At 46.6% G+C, this 22,293-nt stretch overlaps 2 protein-coding genes across 2 annotated transcripts in view; both read right to left on the reverse strand.

Moving 5' to 3' along the window:
* LOC310987540 (NACHT, LRR and PYD domains-containing protein 12-like) overlaps positions 1 to 22,293 on the reverse strand; it is a 427,459-nt gene that overhangs the window by 70,063 nt on the left and 335,103 nt on the right. Inside the window, exons 4-5 of the mRNA XM_083973848.1 lie at positions 21,516 to 21,641; positions 14 to 133 (exon numbers count right to left, since the gene is read on the reverse strand). Coding sequence (XP_083829974.1) covers positions 14 to 133; positions 21,516 to 21,641 — 246 coding nt within the window. The remainder of the gene's footprint in view (positions 1 to 13; positions 134 to 21,515; positions 21,642 to 22,293) is intronic.
* Positions 7,050 to 20,589, reverse strand: LOC310987243 (protein NLRC3-like; the record flags this gene model as incomplete). The annotated part of the gene is made up of 7 exons (XM_083973432.1): positions 7,050 to 7,230; positions 7,536 to 7,712; positions 9,335 to 9,508; positions 9,841 to 11,585; positions 11,670 to 11,918; positions 12,190 to 12,346; positions 20,171 to 20,589. 7 exons carry the CDS (start codon positions 20,587 to 20,589, stop codon positions 7,050 to 7,052), a joined length of 3,102 nt encoding a protein of 1,033 aa, XP_083829558.1.

The raw sequence follows: 22,293 nt of genomic DNA on the forward strand, positions 1-22,293 counted from the left end.
ACAGGTCTCTTACTTTGTCTCTGATGGTCCAGGTTCAGGACTGAATTCTGGACGATTTCCCATGGACCAGTCACTCCTCATGGACAGACAGATGGATCCTGGAGACTCTGCTCTCAGTCTGTGGTTCTGACCTCTTTTTGTTTTTTTTTGTCACGTGTGTCTACGCGCCCGCACGCGAGAGAGGCGGCAGTTTGAGAGGCTGACTGGCAGAGATGAGAGCTGGTGAAACGCTAGCATGCATGGTTCTCTGCATACAGACAGGGGCGCACGCTCCACCCCCCCCCCCCCCCCCCCCCCCCCCCCCTTGGGCCAACGACCCATCCCACTCCACTATTATTTTTTACCTGCTGTTTTGGAGTTGTTGGATTGTGTATTTGATGAGTTTGATGACAGAAACAAAGAAATCCCATGAGCCTCTGTAGCGTAGCTCTGAGCAGCTCGCTGCTCTGCTCCGCCGTTCTAAAAATAGCTTGCACCGACAATTAAAGGTAACGAACCTACTGCTATGACTATAGGGATTATGGCAATGGGCCAATTTGCCAAAATGTTGAAAAATCATTTTAATTTGCATATTTGGTAATGAAGTACACACAGGTCTGAATCTGGTCTCTTACTGTGACTCTGGAGGTCCAGGTCCAGACTTGAAGTCAATAAATGCATATTTGGACCAGTCACTCTTCATGGACAGACAGATGGATCCTGGAGACTCTGCTCTCAGTCTGTGGTTCTGACCTCTGCAAACACAAACATGTTTTTATTCACATCACACTGATCAGTGTACACACACACACATTTCCTCTTCTGTGACATCACACACACTTCAGGTTTTTATCTGGTCTCTTACTGTGAGTCTGGAGGTTCATGTTTGGACCGGTCACTCTCCAGAGACTTTGATCTGTCCTCCTGTTCCTCCACATTAACACTCATCTTCAGGACTTCAGTCAGTCTGAGAGGGAAACCAGTAACACACACACACACACGGGATCAAGACACACCCAAATCCACGAGGACAAACTATAACCACTTCCTTGTCTGATCCAGTTGTTGACCTCCACCACTCATAGTACTTTGACATTAAATCCATGTTCATCCAGTCACCGTGACCTTTGACCTTTGATGTTTGTTCGGAGTTTGAAGAAGTTGTGTGGAGGTGAATCTGAGACAATGTGCTGACGTATGTACGGACTACGTCTGACTCTTCTTCCCTCCACAGTCCACACAGACACACTGACTCTCACACTCTGACACAACAATAACAACAAAAACAATAATAAAAATAACAATAATATATGTAATAATAAATGTTATGTCGACACTCACTCGTCTCAGACTTCAGTTTCTCTCCTTCTGCTCCGTTCACTTTAAAATGGCATCTGAACATATTTTCTTTCAGTTCCTCTGCATTTACAGAAAATCACAAGTTCATGGTGACAGAGAGAAGGGAAGTGACTTTCTACAGTAGAGTGGCGCCACCTGCTGGGTAACTCCTGGTATTACACCTGTATGGACAGGTGAACTCTGACACCATGAATAAACAGTGAGCTGAGATCCAGCTGTGGTAGAAGAGCTGCTGAGAGATTTAAAGACACTCCACTACAAGTTACAGCTCAGTCTGTTCTCTGTCTTATTCATCACACATGTTGTCATAAACTAATTTGTGTCTCAGTGTTGTAACTTAACTCGCCCCGGTCTGGCAACACGACCATATATGGAAAACACAACCACAACTAAATGTAAGTCCACACAGAAACCAGGAAGATACAAGGAGAATCATGATGGACTCCTTTTAGAAATGCACTCATTGACATAATGTGTTCCCTAGCCCCTTACCCTAACCTTAACCATTACTCTTAACCTAATATAAACCTAATTATAACCTAAAGTCTTAACCCTCAAAAGCCCTCGGAAAAAATGAGGACGGGCCAAAATGTCCTCACTTCCCCTAAATGTCCTCACTCTGTTGGTTAAAAACTCTCGACGGTCCTCACAACGTAGTAAGTACAAGAACACACACACACACACACACACACACACACACACACACACACACACGCACGCACGCACGCACACACACACACACACACACACACATCTTACAGGTGTTTTTCTGTGGGGAACAGAAGCTGATTGTGCTGAGTTCATCTCTGACTCTGGGATTAGAAAGAATAAATTATCATGTGTAACAAGTGGGCGTGTCACTGGTGGCCAATCACATTATCAGCATTATTTTCATCCCTCTCTCTGATTGGTTCAGGACGGCTACTTGCTACAGTGGACCTGATGTGTTCAGAGGAGAAAGAGGAGGAGGAGGAAGAGGAGGAGGAGGAGGATGAGGAAGGAGGAATAGGAGGGGGAGGAGGAGGAGGAAGGAGGAATAGGAGGGAGGAGTTGGAGGAGGAGCAGGAGGGGGGAGGTGGAGGAGGAGGAGAATGTTTGTTCATGTTGCTGCTGTTGATCTGTATGTGGCTGATTTGGTGCTTCTGCTTTTATGGAGGTGAAGTATTTGATGAATTAAAGGGAAAGTTAAAGGTCAAAGGTCTCTCTTCTCTCCTCCCCCTCTCGCTTCCCCCCCCCCCCTTCTCTCTCTCTCTCCTCTTCCCTCCTCCCCTCTCTCTCCTTTCTCTTTCTCTTCCTCCCTCCCTCTAAGTCTCTCCCTGTCTCCCCCTCTCTCTACGCTCTCTTTCTCCCCCTTCTCTCCCTCTCCTCCCCCACTTCCTCTATCCTCTCCCTCTTTCTCTCTGCCCCCTCCCTAAGTCTCTCCCCCTCCCTCCCTCTTCTCTCTCCCTCTCTTCCCTTCCCTCCCCCTCTCTCTCTCCTCTCCCTCTTTCTCTCTGCCCTTCCTCCCTCCCTCTAAGTCTTTCCCTGTCTCCCCCTCTCTCTCCTCCCCCTTCTTCCTCTCTCTTCTTTCTCTCTATCCTCTCCTTCTTTCTCTGTCTCTCCTTTTCTCCCCTCTCTCTACGCTCTCTTTCTCCCCCCTTCTCTCTCCTCCCTCCCTTTCTCTAAATCTCTCTCTCCTCTCCATCTTTCTCTTTCCCCCCCTCTAAGTCTCTCCCCTCCCTCCCTGCCTCTCTCTCTTCCCTCCCTCTCTCTATCCTCTTTCTCTCTGGCTCCTCTAAGTCTCTTCCTGTCTCCCTCTCTCTCTCTTTCCCCCCTTCTCTCCCTCTCTCCTCCCCCTCTTCATCTCTCTTCTCTCTCTCTATCCTCTCCTTCTTTCTCTCTGCCTCCATCCCTCTGTCTCTCCTTTTCCCCTCCCTCTCTCTACGCTCTCTTTCTCCCCCTCCTCTTTCTCTCCTCTCCCTCTTCTCTCTCTCCTCTCTCCTTCCTTTACTGTAGTGAAGTTGTATTTTGATGATGTTTTATTGTCCAATCACGTCCCATCGTTTGTAGCTCATTAACAGCGTCACATGTAAACGACACTAATAACCATTAAACATTAATTATCTAGATCTAATAACTCTGAGACCAGATTGACACAGTGAAGTCAGTGATGTGTAAAAAGCTGCTGTAACTCTGATCGACCACCAGGTGTCGCTGTGTTCACATGTCTGAAGCTTCGTCAGGTTTTGTGAATGAGTTTGTGTCCTGGTTTAATAACTCATGACTCTTCAGGCTGCGTTCAAGGAAACCGTTTTTTCTCAGACTCCAGTGAAGTGGATCTTCTCCTCCGTCTGTTTCAGTGCACGTTGGTGACGGTGAGGACGACTCACGTCACGTTCAGGTGAGTCAGGTGATCTGACGCTGCTCGTCTCCTGACGTCGGATCAGACCGAGGCTTCATGTGTGTGTGTGTGTGTGTGTTCTTGTTCTTACTACGTTGTGAGGACCGGAGAGAGTTTTTCACCAGAGTGACGACATTTATTTGAAAGATACAAGAGTGTGTTTGTGTCGTCCTCCTCCTCCACCTCCTTCTCATCTTCTTTCTCCTCCTTCTCCCCCTCCTCTTCCTCCTCCCCCTCCTCCCTCTTCTTCTCCCTCCTCCTCTCCCTCCTCTTTCTCTGCTTCCTCCTCCTCCCTCCTCTTCTCCCTCCTCCTCTTCTTCCTCCTCCTCCTCCTCCTGCTCTTCCTCCTCCTCCTCGCCCTCCTCTTTCTCCTCTTCCTCCTCCCCCTCCTCCCTCCTCTTCTCCCTCCTCCTCCTCCCTCCTCTTCTCCCTCCTCCTTCTCCCCCTCCTCTTCCTCCTCCCCCTCCTGCCTCCTCTTCTCCCTCCTCCTCCCTCCTCTTCCTCCTCCCCCTCCTCCCTCTTCTTCTCCCTCCTCCTCTCCCTCCTCTTTCTCCGCTTCCTCCTCCTCCCTCCTCTTCTCCCTCCTCCTCTTCTTCCTCCTCCTCCTCCTCCTCCTCCTGCTCTTCCTCCTCCTCCTCGCCCTCCTCTTTCTCCTCTTCCTCCTCCTCCTCCTCCCTCCTCTTCTCCCTCCTCTTTCTCCTCTTCCTCCACCTCTTCCCTCCGCTTCTCCCTCCTCTTCCGCTTCCTACTCCTCTTCCTCCTCCTTCTCCCCCTCCTCCCTCCTCTTCTCCCTCTTCCTCGCCCTCCTCCCTCCTCTTTCTCCTCTTCCTCCACCTCCTCCTCCTTCTCTTCTCCCTCCTCCTCCTCTTTGTCCTTCTCTTCCTCCTCCTCCCTCCTCTTCATCCACCTCCTCCTCTTCTCCTCCTCCCCCTCCTCTTCCTTGTCCTCTTCCACCTCCTCTTCCCCCTTCTCCTCTTCCTCCTCCCACCTCCTCCAGTTCCTCCTTCCTCTTTCTCCTCCTCCTCCTCCTTCTCCTCCTCCCCCTCCACTTCCTTGTCCTCCTCCACCTCCTCTTCCCCCTTCTCCTCTTCCTCCTCCTCCTCCTCCTCCTCCTCCTCCTGACTTTCTCTCTGAGCGTCTCCTCCTACAGACGTTCAGCTGAGGGAATTCGCTCCTCACCTGTTGAGCCCAGCGTCAGGAGCTCATTATGGGATGTTTTACTTCTCTCTACAGTCTGTGGAGGCCACTGAAAGAAGCTGAGCGCTCGCAGCAGGACAGATAATCAGATGGATAATCAGTAAAGTTAATAACTTCACTCTGATGTGGACAAGAATAAACTATTTCAGTGTTTCTCCTGTTGTGTGGCCGTGTTGCCCAAACACAACTCTTGAACAGGTTGAACTGTTTTCACAGTTAAAAAGCTCTTTGTTGTCTTTGTGCAGAGACAATATGAGATTTGCTTTTTCAGTTTAGAGTTTGTGTCAATAAAGTTATGATAAGAGATGTTTGTTTTTCTTTCTTTTGGAGAGAAAAGTTAGTGATATTTTTACTTCACAGTACTTAAAGTTCCACAGCAAAAGTACTTCCTGTAGTTACAATATTATAAACACTTACTGTATTAATAGTACCAAAGTAAACAGTTCTTCACTGTAGTTACTGTAACACAGTAAAACTACTTAATGAGCCATATGTAGTAATATAAAAATAAAGGTATTTCCTGTAGATAGAGTATCAGAGTTAAAGTACTTTATATAAGGTATCCTTTAGTTACAGTACCAAAGTAAAAGTACTCCCTGTACTTACAGTAACACAGTAAAAATTACCTCCTCCTCTTCCTCCTCCTCCTACTCCTCCACCTCCTCCTCTTCTCCCTCCTCCACCTCCTCCCTCCGCCTCTTCCTCCTCCTCCTTCTCCCCCTCCTCCCTCCTCTTCTCCCTCCTCCTTCTCCCCCTCCTCTTCTCCCTCCTCTTCTTTCTCCTCTTCCTCCTCCTCCACCTCCTCCCTCCTCTTTCTCCTCTTCCTCCTCCTCTTCCTCCACCTCCTCCCTCCTCTTCTCCCTCCTCTTTCTCCTCTTCCTCCTCCTCCCCCTCCTCCCCCCTCTTCTCCCTCTTCTTTCTCCTCTTCCTCCCTCCTCTCCCCCTCCTCTTTCTCCTCTTCCTCCTCCTCCTTCTCCCCCTCCCCTTCTCCCTCCTCTTTCTCCTCCTCCTCCTCCTCCTCCTCCTCCTCCTCCACGTCCTCCCTCTTCCTCCTCCTCCTTCTCCACCTCCTCCCTCCTCTTCTCCCTCCTCCTTCTCCTCCCCCTCCCCCCTCCTCTTTCTCCTCTTCCTCATCCTCCCTCCTCTTCTCCCTCTTCCTCCTCCTCCTTCTCCACCTCCTCCCTTCTCTTCTCCCACCTCCTTCTCTTCTCCCTCCTCCTCCTCTTTGTCCTTCTATTCCTCCTCCTCCCTCCTCTTCATCCACCTCCTCTTCTTCCTTCTCCTCCTTCTCCTCCTCCTCCTCCTCCTCCTCCTCCTCCACCTCCTCCTGACTTTCTCTCTGAGCGTCTCCTCCTACTACTACTGTAGTTACTGTAACACAGTAAAACTACTTAATGAGCCATATGTAATAATATAAAAATAAAGGTATTTCCTGTAGATAGAGTATCAGAGTTAAAGTACTTTATATAAGGTATCCTTTAGTTACAGTACCAAAGTAAAAGTACTTGATGTTTTTATAGTACAACAATAAAAGTAGTTACTGTAAACAGCATAAGAGTAAAAGTACTTCTTTCAAGGTATCACAGTGGATACTTATCACATTTACAGTACCAGAGTAAAAGTATTTTCAGAAACAGAGTAATTGTACTTCATAAGGTATCCTTTATTTACAGTACCACAGTAAAAATACTCCCTGTACTTACAGTAACACAGTAAAAATAACTCATGTATTTACAGTACAACAATAAGAGAAGTTTCTGTAGATACAGCATCTCAGTAAAAGTACTTCCTACAAGGTATCACAGTGAATACTATAATATAGGAGCAGAGTAAAAGTTTCTATAATGACAGTATCACAGTAAAAGTATTTAGTTTGGAGTTAGTGGAGTAAAAGTACTTCCTGTACTTGAGTGACAGGTGAAGCTCATTGTTCCTGTTTGACTCAACACCTTTACCTGTGACTGGATCACTGATGATTGACACATTGAAGCTGCTGCAGCGTTTTCTGAGTCTGTGATGTCATAGATGATGTCATGTGTGATGATGTCACATCCTGACAGGTTCACCTGCTGCACTTTACACTTTATTTCACTCCCACAGTCTCATCAGCTGTGGAAACAGCTACAGATCAGACTCATAACAGAGTCTCCAGTCGAAAGTCTGGACTCTTCACAATATCATGAAGCTGCTGCAGAGCTGAAGAGCTCAGGAAGTTGTTTCCACCCAGCTGCAGTTCTCTCAGGTTGGAGGGGTTGGACTTCAGAGCTGAGACCAGAGAAGAACAGCTGATGTCTGACAAACTGCAGTTAATCAATCTGAATAAAGAATAAAAGAAGAAGATGAGATGAAGATCATGCACACACACACACACACACACACACACACACACGTAAAGTGATCAGATCATTGATTATTGATCAGACTGAGTGAAATGAGCTGAAAGTGAAGAGTCATTGTCAGTGTGAGAGAAGAACAAGTGGAAACATGAGACAACAACTATTTCAAACGTCCTTCATTCATGACATCAAAGTCAATGATTCAAGTTCTGAGTGAAGATCAATCAGGTTCAGTTGTGGATCAAAGATCTAAGATCTACAACAGTAACAGTCAGTGAACTGACCTCAGAGTCTCCAGTCTACAGTCTGGACACTCCAGAAAACCACTCAGATGCTTCACTCCTGAATCCTGCAGCTTGTAGTTCTGACTCAGGTCCAGTTCTCTCAGGTGGGAGGGGTCGGACTTCAGAGCTGAGACCAGAGAAGAACAGCTGATCTCTGACAAACTGCAGTACTCCAATCTGAATAAAGAATAAAATCAGTGAGTTGAGGACAAAGCTCCTTGTTGACAGCGTTCAGTGTCTCATCATCTGTTCAGAGCTGAAGAAGCTTCAGAAAGAACAAGTTGAGAAAATCAAAGTCCAACAGCTGAAGCAACAGGAAGCAGGTTAAACAGTCACATAAGCCGTTTTCCCACTAAAAGTAGCGGGTCGACGCAGGTTTTTTAAACACGGGTCGACCCGCTAACAATCGGCATTTGGCCCCTTTCCCACTGACCAAAATAAGGCGAGTCTGACCCCCTGCGGGGGGATCAGACAGAGCAACCATGTTGCCCCGCTCTCCGCGGTGCGAGTCATGCCTGCCGCGGAGGTCTGTCGGCCGAGGCAGACGAGGCGTATGGCCGACCTGCGGAGCACCAGGACCGCGGAGGACAGCAAGTCTGCCGCGGCCATATGACGGTTCGTCCGCGGCACAACACGTCAGTTAAACACACTGTTGTTTCTTTTCTTTTTTTTCAATCGTTTTCAGTCAGTGTTCTTTGATGTTTTGATCCCAGTCTCGAATGAGAACGGAGCTTTGTTTTGGTACGTGATAAGAGACGCGACCGGCGCGATGACGTGGCGTCACGTAACGTTCAGTGTCATCACATAAATTAGCGGGTTCCACTGCAAGCCGAGCAGAGCCGAGTCGATTTTAACCCGCGTCGCTTGCCGAGTCGTTTGACCCGCGTCGACGCGGCTCAGTGTGCCTTTCCCACTGCCACCAAAAGCCGATTGTTAGCGGGTTTAAACGGGTTTTTTGGCCAGTGGGAAAGGGGTAATAGAGAGAAAACAGCTCATTAATATTCATGAGAAGCTGCTGCTGCTTCAACACAGACTGGACTAAAAACCAGTGATGTGCAGTCAGGGATTTGATTTATTCACTTCATCTAAAGTTGTATTCTTTTTGACTTTCAGATAACTTTACTACAAGTTCAATGTGTCAGAATGTGGTGATTTCCATGGTCTAATAAAAGCCAGTAAACAGAGCTAGCTTCTGTCCAGGCAGCAGTTGCACAAACCACTCAGCCATGTGTAGTATTACAGAGAGAAGGCCCAGAGCTGCTCTGCCTCTTCTGTCAGTACGGTGTGTATGTGGCTGTTTGCACATGTGCAGTAAGTTCCCACAGAGAGTTCACATGGAGGTCCTTTGTTGTGTGATGTGAGCGGTGCTCCAATATGTGATCCTGTTATTGATCTGAGTTGTGTGTTAATAACAGCTGATGTCAGGACGACATGGATTGTGGGGAAAAGGTGGTCTTGGTCTGTGAGCACTCCTGAATCCTGCAGGTAGTTTTCACTCAGGTCAGTCCAAGATGGCGGGGGCTGTTACACAAATCAGGCAGCAACAGAGATATGCACACTGAGAGCCAGCTCATCATCATCATCATCATCATCATCATCATCATCATCATCATCATCATCATCATCATCATCATCATCATCATCATCATCACCACACTGACCTCTGAGTGACCTCTGACCCTTCACCTTCTACCAGCTGCAGTAACATGGAGTCACAATCAGTCGCTGCTTCAAACTGAACTTCACACATTTGAACTGAACACAGACAAAAGTCCAACAGGTCCAGTCAGTGAACTCACCTCAGAGTCTCCAGTCTACAGTTTGGACTCTCCAGTCCAGCACACAGAACCTTCACTGATGAATCACTCAGGTCGTTTCCACTCAGGTCCAGTTCTGTCAGGTGGGAGGGGTTGGACTTCAGAGCTGAGGCCACGACTTCACAGTGACTCTCTGAGAGTTTACAACCAACAAGTCTGTGAAGAGAGAAAATATCAAATGTGTCAGAATCAAATCAGATGAAAGCTGCAGTAAAAACACATCTGATGACAGGACGTGATGATGTGATGAACATCTGAGCTTCAGCTCATCTTCTCTGACTGAGTTTGACAGGAGACAATGATCGTCATCACTCTCACAGGATGGACGGGACCCTGAAGCAAAGCCTGCTCAATCTATATTATCCCTCATGTGATGTTTTCAAAGTCAAACTAAAAATAATGAGAAAAAAAAGAAGAAAAACTCTGTTTATGTTAACTACTGATCTAAACTACTGATCAATAATTATATTGATTATGTCTGGACTCACCGAGCCTTCCCGCAGTTCCTTACAGCTGGGATCAGTCTCCGTCGTCCATCCAATGATGTCTTGTACTTCTCCAGGTCCAACTCGTCCAGAACCTGCTCTGACATCTGCAGCATGTAGGCCAGAGCTGAACACTGGATCCCAGAGAGTCTCTTCTCTGATCTGTTCTCTGACTTGAGGAACTGTTGGATCTGCTGATGAACTGACTGGTCCTTCATCTCCGTCAGACAGTGGAAGATGTTGATGCTTCTGTCAGGAGAGATGTAATCAGTCTCAATCCACTTGAGGTTGTAGATGGTTCTCTGGATGGTTTCTGGACTGTTGTCTGTCTGACCCAGCAGACCTCCTAACAGCCTCTGGTTGGACTCCAGAGAGAGGCCATGAAGGAAGCGAACAAACAGGTCCAGGTGACCATTTCCACTGAGGAGGGATTTCTGCATGGCTCCCTGCAGGAAGACATCCAGGGTTAGAGGACTGTTATTGATCTGTGGAGGACTTTTATTGATCTGTGGAGGACTGCTTGCATTGAATCCAAAACAATTCTGAACCTTCTTAAACAAAGACTTCTGTTTTGGTTTCTCTCTCTGTTTGTAGTTTTCTTCTTTTTCTTCTTTGCTGCCGCTGCCACTGCCACTGCCGCCACCGTCTTTTTCTACTGAGGACAAGTCACTGTTATCATGTTCCTCAACTTGCGCTACCAGGAACTTCTTGAGGACCTGTGTGTTCCTGTTGGTGAAACAGTGGAACATGTAGACTGCAGCCAGAAACTCTTGAACACTCAGATGAACAAAGCAGTAGACTGTTTTCTGGAAGATCACACTCTCTCTTTTGAAGATCTCAGTACAGAGTCCTGAGTTCACCAAGGCCTCTGTGACATCCAGACCACACTGCTCCAGGTCTTCTTGGTAGAACATGATGTTTCCTTCCTCCAGCTGTTCAAATGCCAGCCTCCCCAGCTTCAGAAGAACTTCTCTGTCGGCCTTCGTCAGCTCCTGTGGACTCGTCTCATGTCCTTCACCGTACTTGTTCTTCTTCCTCTTTGTCTGGACCAGCAGGAAGTGTGAGAACAAGTCAGTTGTGGTCTTGGGCAGCTGTCCTCTCTGGTCTGTGGTCAACATGTGCTCCAGAACTGTAGCACTGATCCAGCAGAAGACTGGGACTTGACACATGATGTGGAGGGTCCTGGACGTCTTGATGTGTGAGATGATTCTGCTGGACAGATCTTCATCACTCGACCTCCTCCTGAAGTACTCCTCCATCTGGGCGTCAGTGAAGCCTCGGACCTCTGTTACCCTGTCGACACATGTAGGAGGGATCTGATTGGCTGCTGCAGGTCTGGAGGTGATCCAGACCAGAGCCGAGGGAAGCAGATTCCCCTGGATGAGGTTTGTCAGCAGCACGTTGACTGATGACGTCTGTGTGACATCAGACACAACCTCCCTGTTGTTGAAGTCCAGTGACAGTCGGCTTTCATCCAGGCCGTCAAAGATGAAGAGAAGTTTACAGACAGCCAGCTGCTCTGCTGTGACCTTCTGTAATGTTGGATGGAAAACATGGAGCAGCCTGAGAAGACTCAACCGCTGATCTCTGATCAGGTTCAGCTCCCTGAACGAAAGAGGAACCAGCAGACTGACATCTTGGTTCTCCAAGCCCTCGGCCCAGTCCAGAGTGAACTTCTGCACCGAGAAGGTTTTTCCAACGCCAGCGACGCCGTTGGTCAGAACCACTCTGATGGGTCTCTGTTGGACAGGTGAGAACGTAGAGACGTCCTCTCTCTGTTGGACAGGTGAGACTGTAGAGACGTCCTCTCTCTGTTGGACAGGTAAGGTTTTAAAGATGTCGTTGCACTTGATTGGAGTGTCATGGAGGGTCTTCTTCTTGGATGTTGTCTCCAGCTGTCTCACCTCATGTTGGGTATTAACCTCTTCACTCTGTCCCTCTGTGATGTAGAGCTCAGTGTAGATCGTGTTGAGGAGGGTTCCACTTCCTGTTCCACTTCCTGTTGCCTCTGTTCCTTCAGTCACTCGTTCACATCTGCTCCTCAGACTGATCTTATGTTGATCTAAAACCTCCTGCAGACCACGATCTGCTGAGAGAGAAGAGACAGAGTCAGACTGAAGACAGAGAGTCTGGCAATCTGATCAGATTATTTCATCAGCTACAGAAAAACTACAGACAACAAAGAGAAGGTTTGAATCATCATCTTAAATGTCAGTGCTGTGTGATGGAACAATGACTCTGGAGAAAACAACAGGTCCTGGTTTCACAAATGACCACATCAGCAGACAGATGTTCAGTCTCACTTTGTACACAGCTGCTCTGATTGGCTGTCTGCAACCCACCTCTGGTTCTGGGTCTTTGTCCACACTGGGGACAGGAGGGGGGTCCAGAAGAACCAGACTGGTCCCAGTCTGAGGTGAAGCACTGTCTGCAGAACCGGTGTCCACAGCTGGTGGAGACTGGATCCTTCAGGACGTCCTGACAGAGACCACAGACACCACTCTTCCTCCTGTCAAGACATTTCTGGATCAACAACATGTCACAACAACATGTCCACATCTTCGCTCTGATTGGTTAACCTCCTCAAGGGGGCGGGGCTTTAGTAAGCAGAGGAGCAGAAAGAGAGAAAGTAGAGGCAGATGAGTGTAGAGAGATGAGCTGAATGAAGACATGAGGCCTGTCCTACGAAGCAGGATTTGAGATTATTGAGGTATAGGCCGAATTCCGATTCTCCCCTTAGCCCTAGCCCTTGGCCCTAACCCTTCGTTTTGCGCGTTCACGTGAAGTGGTAGGGGTGTCCCAATTCTGGTTCAGACGAGGGTTAGGGGGAAGTGGTAGGGCTATCTCGCCCTCGAAACGGAGATTTTTCAGGGGCACACTACGGACCGAGGGCTATGGCAAGTTTCCCAGAATGCATCTTGCGGCAACCGGCAGCTGTTTTATTTCTCACTGTAGCGCGGTTATTACGTCATTTTGTTAAGTTTTTATATTTTTTCATGCGAGAAAGTAGCTGTTTAGATCCCAATGGAGGCTGTTTACACGTTTGCTCCGATGTTTTTCGGAGAAGTGAAGCTCCACGGTGGAGCCTCCACCTGTGGAGCAGATCAGCGGCTCGTCACGGAGACACCACCCCGCCCGGAGAGCTTGTCAGCCGGCCAACCTCCCGACCTCGTACCGGTAGAAAAGACGACCGCTAATTAACTTACCCGCAGGGTTTTAAAGGTTTACCGCCGCGTAGTTACATTCTTTTCAGGAGATAAATGCTCGTCTCATTGATGAAATGTAACAATTGTCGCATTAATTTGTTTGAATTAAAAGTGAAGCTTCATGTGTTTTGGACACAGGAGCAGCACTGCCTGGGGGATCTGTAGCCTATACATAAATCACCACATTTCCATCAATAAATAAATGTTTTACAATGAACCGATCATTCTTCATTAAATTTTATTTTATTTTATTAAGTTAACGTGGTTCTGAATAGAGGATTTGTGGCAAAAGCTCGTCACGTCTGCTTATGTGAAAGCCAGCAGAGACGACGTATGTGATTGTTGAAGTGGTGTCCCAATTCGTAGGGGTTGACTTTCAACCCTACTCCTTGTAGCTCCGTTTCAAGGGCAAGGGTTAAGGGCTAGGGGTAGGGGTATAGGGATGAAAAAATAGAATCGGAATTGGGCCATAGTCTAGTACGAAGAGGGGGGTATCATGCACCCCCCGGACATATACTTCTAACCAGTGTTTCTAGATTGGAAAAAATGTGTAAAAAATGATGAGCTATGTTAAAAAGTTGTCAGAATGTCCCAGGTATCATTTTTATGCAAATTAGTGCCGCCATTATCGAAAAAACCTAATTTCACTATATCTCAGCCAATATTGCAGATATCTGAACAAATAAGGTGTCTAGACCCATGTTTTGGGGGTCAGAGATCACAATAAAACTATTCATAAAGTGATCACATGTTGGTGGCATGCTAGTAAGCAAACCTACCCCTTTACCAATTACAAGACGCCAATATTGGAGATACCAAATAAGGTGTCTAGACAGAGGTTGTTGTGTGTTTAACCAAGGTTTATTTGGATCAAACATCATAATAGAACTCTTCTTGATGTGACCACTCTTCTCTTTCCCATGCCAGATGAACAGTCAAGTAAATGGTTCTCCACTATGCATCACTCATCATCGTTTTCACTGAAATCATCAGAGTTAAACTCATCCTCTCCTTCCTCTTTCTCCTCCTCTTCCTGTTCATGCTCTCCAGTGTCATGGGGATCAACCAGTGAAGTTGGTAGGATCGGACCACAGGACCACACTGGTTTCAACACTCCTTCATCAGTCTTCATCCATCCCTGCCCCTCATCATAGGGTTTTGGTTTTTCCAGAATAGGTTCATCAGCTTGCTTGTACAAGGCGACACGGTAGTTCACACGTCGGCCATGTGGCTTCAGAGCAGAGTGGCATGGAGGAAGGCCAGCCACGTCAACTTTAGACTTGCAACTGAGTTTCTTGTCCTCCCCCACCATGTTGCGTAGCAACTTGGCACGGACAACATCCACTGAAGACTCACGACTCTGTCCAGACATCAGACAGGTGAATTGCTCCAACTGCCTCAGCATCTCAGGCTTGACACTCCAGCAGTCACTGAGTTGACTGAATACGTGAAACCTGGGATTCTTCTTCAAGGGTCCCACCTTCCTTCTCCCTTTGATGGCACTGGTACAGTCTTCTCCACTGAACACATAGAACCCAAGAAGAGTGGTGCGGTGGTCTTCTCCCAGGGATTCTGCAATACTACTACTGCCTGGCTTCCGCTGCATCTGTCCCCATTGATGTTGAGATGGACGTGTTACAGTACGAGCAGAAGCTGTGGGCAAGGCTGCTACAGCTGACTTCATCAGACCCCTACAGTGTGAAGATCCAGGAAGCTTCTCAACATCTCCGAGCTTGCAGAATCCCTGGGAGAAGACCACCACACCACTCTTCTTGGGTTCTATGTGTTCATATCATTGGAGAAGACTATACCACTGCCAAGTATAATTTTTGGCTTTTTCATGCCTTTATTTGACAGTACAGTTGAGAGAGACAGGAAATAGGGAGGCAGAGAGAGGGGAAATGACACGCAGGAAAGGGCCGTCCAATGTGGGATTCAAACCAGGGCCGCCTGCACGAGGACTATAGCCTCAATATATGGGGCGCCTGCTTAACCCACTGCGCCACTCGACGCCCCGGAAGGTGGGGCCCTTGAAGAAGAATCCCCAATTTCACGTATTCAGACAACTCAGTGACTGCTAGAGTGTCAAGCCTGATATGCTGAGGCAGTTGGAGCAATTCACCTGTCTGATGTCTGGACAGAGTTGTGAGTCTTCAGTGGATGTTGTCCGTGCCAAGTTGCTACGCAACATGGTGGGGGAGGACAAGAAACTCACTTGCAAGTCTAAGGTTGACCTGGCTCGCCTTCCTCCATGCCACTCTGCTCTGAAGCCACATGGCCGACGTGTGAACTACCGTGTCGCCTTGTACAAGCAAGCTGATGAACCTATTCTGGAAAAACCAAAACCCTATGATGAGGGGCAGGGATGGATGAAGACTGATGAAGGAGTGTTGAAACCGGTGTGGTCCTGTGGTCCGATCCTACCAACTTCACTGGTTGATCCCCATGACACTGGAGAGCATGAACAGGAAGAGGAGGAGAAAGAGGAAGGAGAGGATGAGTTTAACTCTGATGATTTCAGTGAAAACGATGATGAGTGATGCATAGTGGAGAACCATTTACTTGACTGTTCATCTGGCATGGGAAAGAGAAGAGTGGTCACATCAAGAAGAGTTCTATTATGATGTTTGATCCAAATAAACCTTGGTTAAACACACAACAACCTCTGTCTAGACACCTTATTTGGTATCTCCAATATTGGCGTCTTGTAATTGGTAAAAGGGTTAGGTTTGCTTACTAGCATGACACCAACATGTGATCACTTTATGAATAGTTTTATTGTGATCTCTGACCCCCAAAACATGGGTCTAGACACCTTATTTGTTCAGATATCTGCAGTATTGGCTGAGATTTTATTGCCATGCTCCATCAGGCAGGGGGACTGCCAACGGAAATTAGCCTTCTGGCTATAATTGGGTGCATTTACATTTTATTCTTTTAAAATGTTCATTGATGTACACTGTCCCTCTTAAACAACTAAAGGAACTTAAATTAAATTAAATATAGTGAAATTAGGTTTTTTCGATAATGGCGGCACTAATTTGCATAAAAATGATACATGGGACATTCTGACAACTTTTTAACATAGCTCATCATTTTTTACACATTTTTTCCAATCTAGAAACACTGGTTAGAAGTATATTTCCGGGGGGTGCATGATACCCCCCTCTTCGTACTAGACTAGTAACTTCAGGGCTAACTCTGGGTTTTACGTACTACGACGGTGGTTCACTTCTTACCGGGATACATCTCCACGGTAACTTGTGCTGAACGGCTAACCTGGTCCGGAGCAGGTTACGTTCCAGATTGAGATCACCAGGTAGAAAAATTCCGCCTCCTGACCAATCATTCTCTTGGAAAATGACATCACTGTAGTGGGACAGTGAGCGCACAACACAGTTCGATCAGCTGAGAGAGGTTTGCCAGTCCCTCCAATGAAAACTTACAATAAAACTTATGGAATTTGATTTACTTTGGAAGTACTTGTAGAAGAGGCAAATAAACATCTGAACAACCTCCAACAGAGGAATCTGAACATTACCAAAGGAAATCAGATGGAGCGGCATCTGTGCCTAAGTGAATGCTGTCGGGAAGACAAAGAGAACCGTGGTCAAGATAAAAGAAAAAGCAGTCTGCTGCCCTCGATCACGGGTTATCATCCATTGCATGGGAGGTGCAAGCCGTATCTAATATGGCTTGTGCGCTCCGGTGGGACACTCGGGCCATTGCTGCGCACACAAAACAGCTGGTCAGCGCCGTGTCTGGCCTAACAATGGCCATAAACACACTAGCGAGAGGAGTTGAAACTGGGGTGCAGGCAGTGTCCGGTTCTTCCATCGAGGCCAGAGCTGAGGGACTGGAGCAGACAGGAGCAGGAGAGGGATGGCCTGAGTGTGCAGGATGAGTGCGCACACTGCCTAAAAGAAAAAGTGCAATAAACTATGTGTGTGGCGCAAAAAAAATAAAAAAATAGAGGCACACACCAATGTTCTATTGGCAACAGTGGTTGTTAATGTTTCTTTTGGATTTCAGATTTCTTTATGTTTATTTTTGAAATATATGTTTAATCACGTTCTCCATGCTTAAAATCAGATTTTCTTGTTTTTGAATGAAAATAAAACGAATACACACCACAAACAGCTCACATGAAGTTATTCCGAATCAAAGCGGCACAAGTCTGTATTCCTGCAGCGTTGCCATGTTGCACCACATGAAGCTAATTGTCCTCAGTCTCAACTTCAGTGACATCCTGCTCCAACCCGTGGTGTAATGCAATGTTGTGGAAAATGCAACAGACCACTATGATTTGAGCCACTTTCCTGGGGCTGTATAGTAGCGTTCCTCCTGTGCGGTCCAAACACCGGAACCGGCTTTTCAGCACCCCAAAAGTGCGCTCCACAATGTTCCGTGTGCGTATATGAGCCCTATTGTATCGATTCTCTCCCGGAGTAGTAGGGTTGAGTATCGGAGTCAGGAGGAAGGGATGAAGGGGATATGCACTTTTGGAACATATGAAATGCATTGTTTAATTTTTTCAATGAGAGAAATGATTTATGTAGCATAGAGTATATAAAACTACTCACCCAACAGCCAGCCATCACCATACTCGCCATCTCCCAACTTTGAAAATATATTGCTATTTCTCATGATAAATGAGTCGTGCACTGACCCAGGATATTTTGCCACAACAATAATAATGACTCCTCTGGAGTCACAAATGGCTTGCACGTTTAATGAGTGGCGGTGTTTGCGACTCCTGTACACATGCTCAGTGGTAGAGGGGGGAACAATTTCCACCTGAGTACAATCAACCGCTCCGATTACTCTTGGGAAGTCAGCAACCGCATAAAACCCTTGTTTGGTTTCATTCAGTGCTTCCCGCGTGGATGGAAATGTTATGTACCGGCCCATTCTGCGTATCATAGCATTTAACACTTCTGAGAGCACACCTGACAAACTGCTTTGAGAGACCCCAGCAGAAATGGCAACCGTGTGCTGGAATGCACCAGACGCAAAGAAATGGAGAGCTGCCAGAAGTTTGGTCATGGCCGGTATTGCGTGACTCCTCCTCGTTGTTGGCTCCAGATCAACGTTTAAAGCATTCATAATCACTGCAATTACCTCCAGGTTTGATAAATCATAATGCGTGTGCTAATATTTCTTATCTGCATTTTCTCCTTCCAGTATTTTGATCACTTGGGCAGAAACGCCCCATATTCCATATTCATTAAGGCCAAGGTGCTAAATGGACAGCGTGCCATTTTGCTCACTTCAAAGACGCAGTCCTCAGAAGATCGGCTTGCACATTTTTTTGCGGGTGACATCAAGTTAGCACACGTTTTTATACAAGCAAACCTTTAGTATATCAGGCCCAGTGTATGTGCAATATTCACACACCTAACTCTCTGCATCACATACATACATATGCACTGGGGGGTGAAAGCGGCGAAGGCGTGGGATGGGGGTGTAGGGGCGTGTGGTGCATATGTGCATGTGTGTGAGTGTCCATGGATGCGTGTGTGTAAATAAGCCTGGAGAGTTGCTTCATCTAGCCTCACAATCAGTGCCTCAGTTCGCAGGGTGTCATCGCGAAAACACAGCAGGTTGCTTTGGAGACGTCCTTGATCTGGGGCCTGTTGTTCGAAACCTAGATAAGGGATTAAGCCAGGATATGTTGGTTATCCTGTTTGAATTTAGCCTGAACTTGGTTGTTCGAAAGCTGGATACCTTTATCCTGGTCAAGTTACTATGGTGATTTATTCTCTGCAGCTAGCCTGCTCCAGACCAGGCTAACAGCCAGGCTAAGTTGATTCTGTTGTCTTTATCTGTGAAGTCAGCAGTCACTCTGATCAGAAATCAATGTTTTATACAGTTATTCCATGTTATGTACCCTACATATTGGCCTGATTTCTAAACAAACTAAATACATTTACAATAATCAAATAACATGAAACATTTACAATATTTATTAGGTTTTTTTTCTTTTCTTTTTTTCATAATTAGGGCTATTCATTTGCTTCTCACACTGAATCATTGCATCTGCGAGCGCTGCCTGCTTCTTCAAATGCAGGGCATAAAGATGTCTGACGGTTTGTGAAATCTGTAGCACAGAATTGTGCACACTGTTCTTGAGACAATACAAACTATTTTCGATATCTGTGACCCATCTATGATATTTTCTATGACCACTAGTAAAAAAAAAAAAAAGCAAAATTAGCAATAGATTTATTTTTATTATTATAAAATATGTTACAAAATACAGTATATTGGCCGAATATTGGTTGAGGGAAGAAAACAAGAATACAATTGTTTGAGCAGGCACCTTCCAAATAATTTATACACCTCATTTGAACATTGTTATCGGCAATTTATTGAAGCATCAGACTGCATAATGTTCTTATATTTAATTAATTTTCACCTGTTGCACTTTTGGCCACTTGTATTTGTGCTGTATGAACTTTACTTTAGATGATAAGAGATGAGTGCAATGTATCAACTTCCACTGCTCATCATTAAGGCAAAGTGCACAGCTGTTAATTTGTGAAAGGAACTTAAATTGTGATTATAATTTTGGATTAGGCTACTTCCACATTCAATCAGTCCGCAGTTGTCCGCTGCACTCTCTCTGAGCTTTACGACAGCGGTGGTGCTTTTTTTTTTTTTTTTCTAAGAGGTGTGTCACCTTACGTCAAGATCCGCTGTTGATTGGAGGAAAGTGGCCACACCTGTCCACTCATCGGTGAATCTGTGATCAATCTCTGTGGTCTACTGACGAGAGAATAAATTACACCTGGCTTGACAAAGCCACCCCTCCTCAGCCTGGCTCGGCGTTCCAACAACCAATTAAGCCAGGATGGATTTATGAGACTTTGTCCAACCTGGCTTTTCCACTTATCCTGGATATCTTTATTCTACTTTCGAACAACGGGCCCCAGGTCCCAGACAGAGTCAACAATCAACAGGTGTCCGTGAAGAAGGGAGGGAGGAATAGGAATACAGAGCGTTTCACTGCAGCAATCTCCTGGGCGAGTTGTTCCAGCAGCGGCCTTGGCCGGGGTCGGAATGCAGATTAGATTATGATTGTTTGGGTTAGGGCGAGTAGTCGCATTTCAATAGACTCAACTTACTCTGTTTGTCCATTCTGGTCTTCAAATTGATCCATTTGCCTTTGCAAAGCCGAAAGCTTCTCCAAGATGTTTTCCATGTTGCAGTTTATGACCACAGTCTGAGCGCTAACAGCTCTGCTCACTCCATCAATCATGTCGGGCAGCTTCATGGGCCTTTGGACTGCTGTCACCGCCCTCCGAATTTTCCGATACGTCAGGGCAATGCATAATCGAATCAGCAGATAGCCTGTTATCATGGGTCCAAATATGTAGATATCCTCAATGTCCTCAACGAAAAGAATCGCCAGGCACACGACCCTCCACTTCTCCCACAAGTCCATCGTGTAACCAGCAGCGAACGCTCCGTCAGACAGGTTCCCCCGAACCCGAGCTTCTCGTTTTCTGTCAATTGTGTTGAGAGACCAGTTGAACAATTCCATGATTTTAAATTTGGAGAGCAATACGGAGAGAGGCTCCCAAAGTTTGAGACTAGACAGGATGAGACGTGAGAAGTAAAGCAGGAAAGATAAGGGAGAGGGGAGAGAGGGTCCACCTTTGTTAAGAGCAGGAAGAGAGCAGGGAGGTGGTTCAGACCTTCACCTCAGTTTACAGTAGAAACTGTCTCTTACCATGAAGGTCCAGGTCCAGGTCTGAACCGCCAAGGTTGTCCCATGGACCGGTCACTCTTCATGGGCAGACAGATTGATCCTGTAGACTCTCCTCTCAGTCTGTGGTTCTGACCTCTGCAAACACAAACATGTTTTTTTTTTCACATTGATCACTGATCAATACTCTGAGTCATTGTTCATGGTAAGTTATGATTTTCTTGAGTTTTACCAAATATGTGACTGATATTTGGAAATCAATCAGTCCACCTTAACACGTCAGTCCACGTCAGTATTAACATTTGCTTGAGCTCTCTAAACTTGAGACACTTTAGTGATGATCAGGTCTTCAAGTTCTTCAGTCCGTCTCTATGTTTCAGTGAGTTATGTGAACTGTGAATATTTGATTTCTTCCTGAATAAAAGTTTCAGAGTGTTGATTGATGGCTGCAGCTGATCCATATCTACCACTGTCACTGACATGACAGCAATAAAGTTCACAGTGTAGAACAAACAACTGAATAATTAAGTTCAGGAGAGACGGTCCTAGTTCTCAGGGTTTATCACAGCAGGTTTCTGATATTTGGTCAAGACTAAATATTTGCTCTGTCCTGCTCTTCCTCCACACCGTCTGTCTTTTTCTGGACTCCACTGATTCCTACTGAAGAAGCTTTTCTTTAGAAACACAGCAGCAGAGAGACGTAGAGTTACATTTACAAGGAGGTTCAGTGATTCCCTCCAACAGCTGCTCAGGTCTCTTACTTTGGGTCTGATGGTCCAGGTCTAGGTCCAGTTTCAGGACTGAATTCTGGAAGATGTCCCATGGACCGGTCACTCCTCACAGACCAGCAGGTGGGTCCAGGTACAGGTCCAGGTCCAGGTCCAGGACTGAATTCTGGAAGATATCCCATGGACCGGTCACTCCTCACAGACCAGCAACTGGGTCCTGGTCCAGTTTCAAGACTGAATTTTGGAAGATGTCCCATGGACCGGTCACTCCTCACAGACCAGCAGGTGGGTCCAGGTCCAGGTCCAGGACTGAATTCTGGAAGATGTCCCATGGACCGATCACTCCTCACAGACCAGCAACTGGGTCCTGGTCCAGTTTCAGGACTGAATTCTGGAAGATGTCCCATGGACCGGTCACTCCTCACAGACCAGCAACTGGGTCCAGGTCCAGGTCCAGGTCCAGGTCCAGGTCCAGGTCCAGGTCCAGAACTGAAGAGTGGAAGTTTTCCTCTGGACCGGTCACTCTTCAGAGACTTTGATCTGTCCTCCTGTTTCTCCACTTTACCACTCATCTTCAGGACTTCAGTCAGTCTGAGAGGGAAACCAGTAACACACACACACACACACACACACACACACACACACACACACACACACACACACACACACACACACACACACACACACACACACACACACACACACACACACACACAGAATCAAGACACACCAAAATCCACAGAGGACAAACTATAATCACTTCCTTGTTTGATCCAGTCGTTGACCTCCACCACTCATAGTACTTTGACCA

Source organism: Trachurus trachurus (assembly GCF_905171665.1).
Source record: "Trachurus trachurus genome assembly, chromosome: 6".
In the NCBI taxonomy this organism is placed as follows: domain Eukaryota; kingdom Metazoa; phylum Chordata; class Actinopteri; order Carangiformes; family Carangidae; genus Trachurus; species Trachurus trachurus.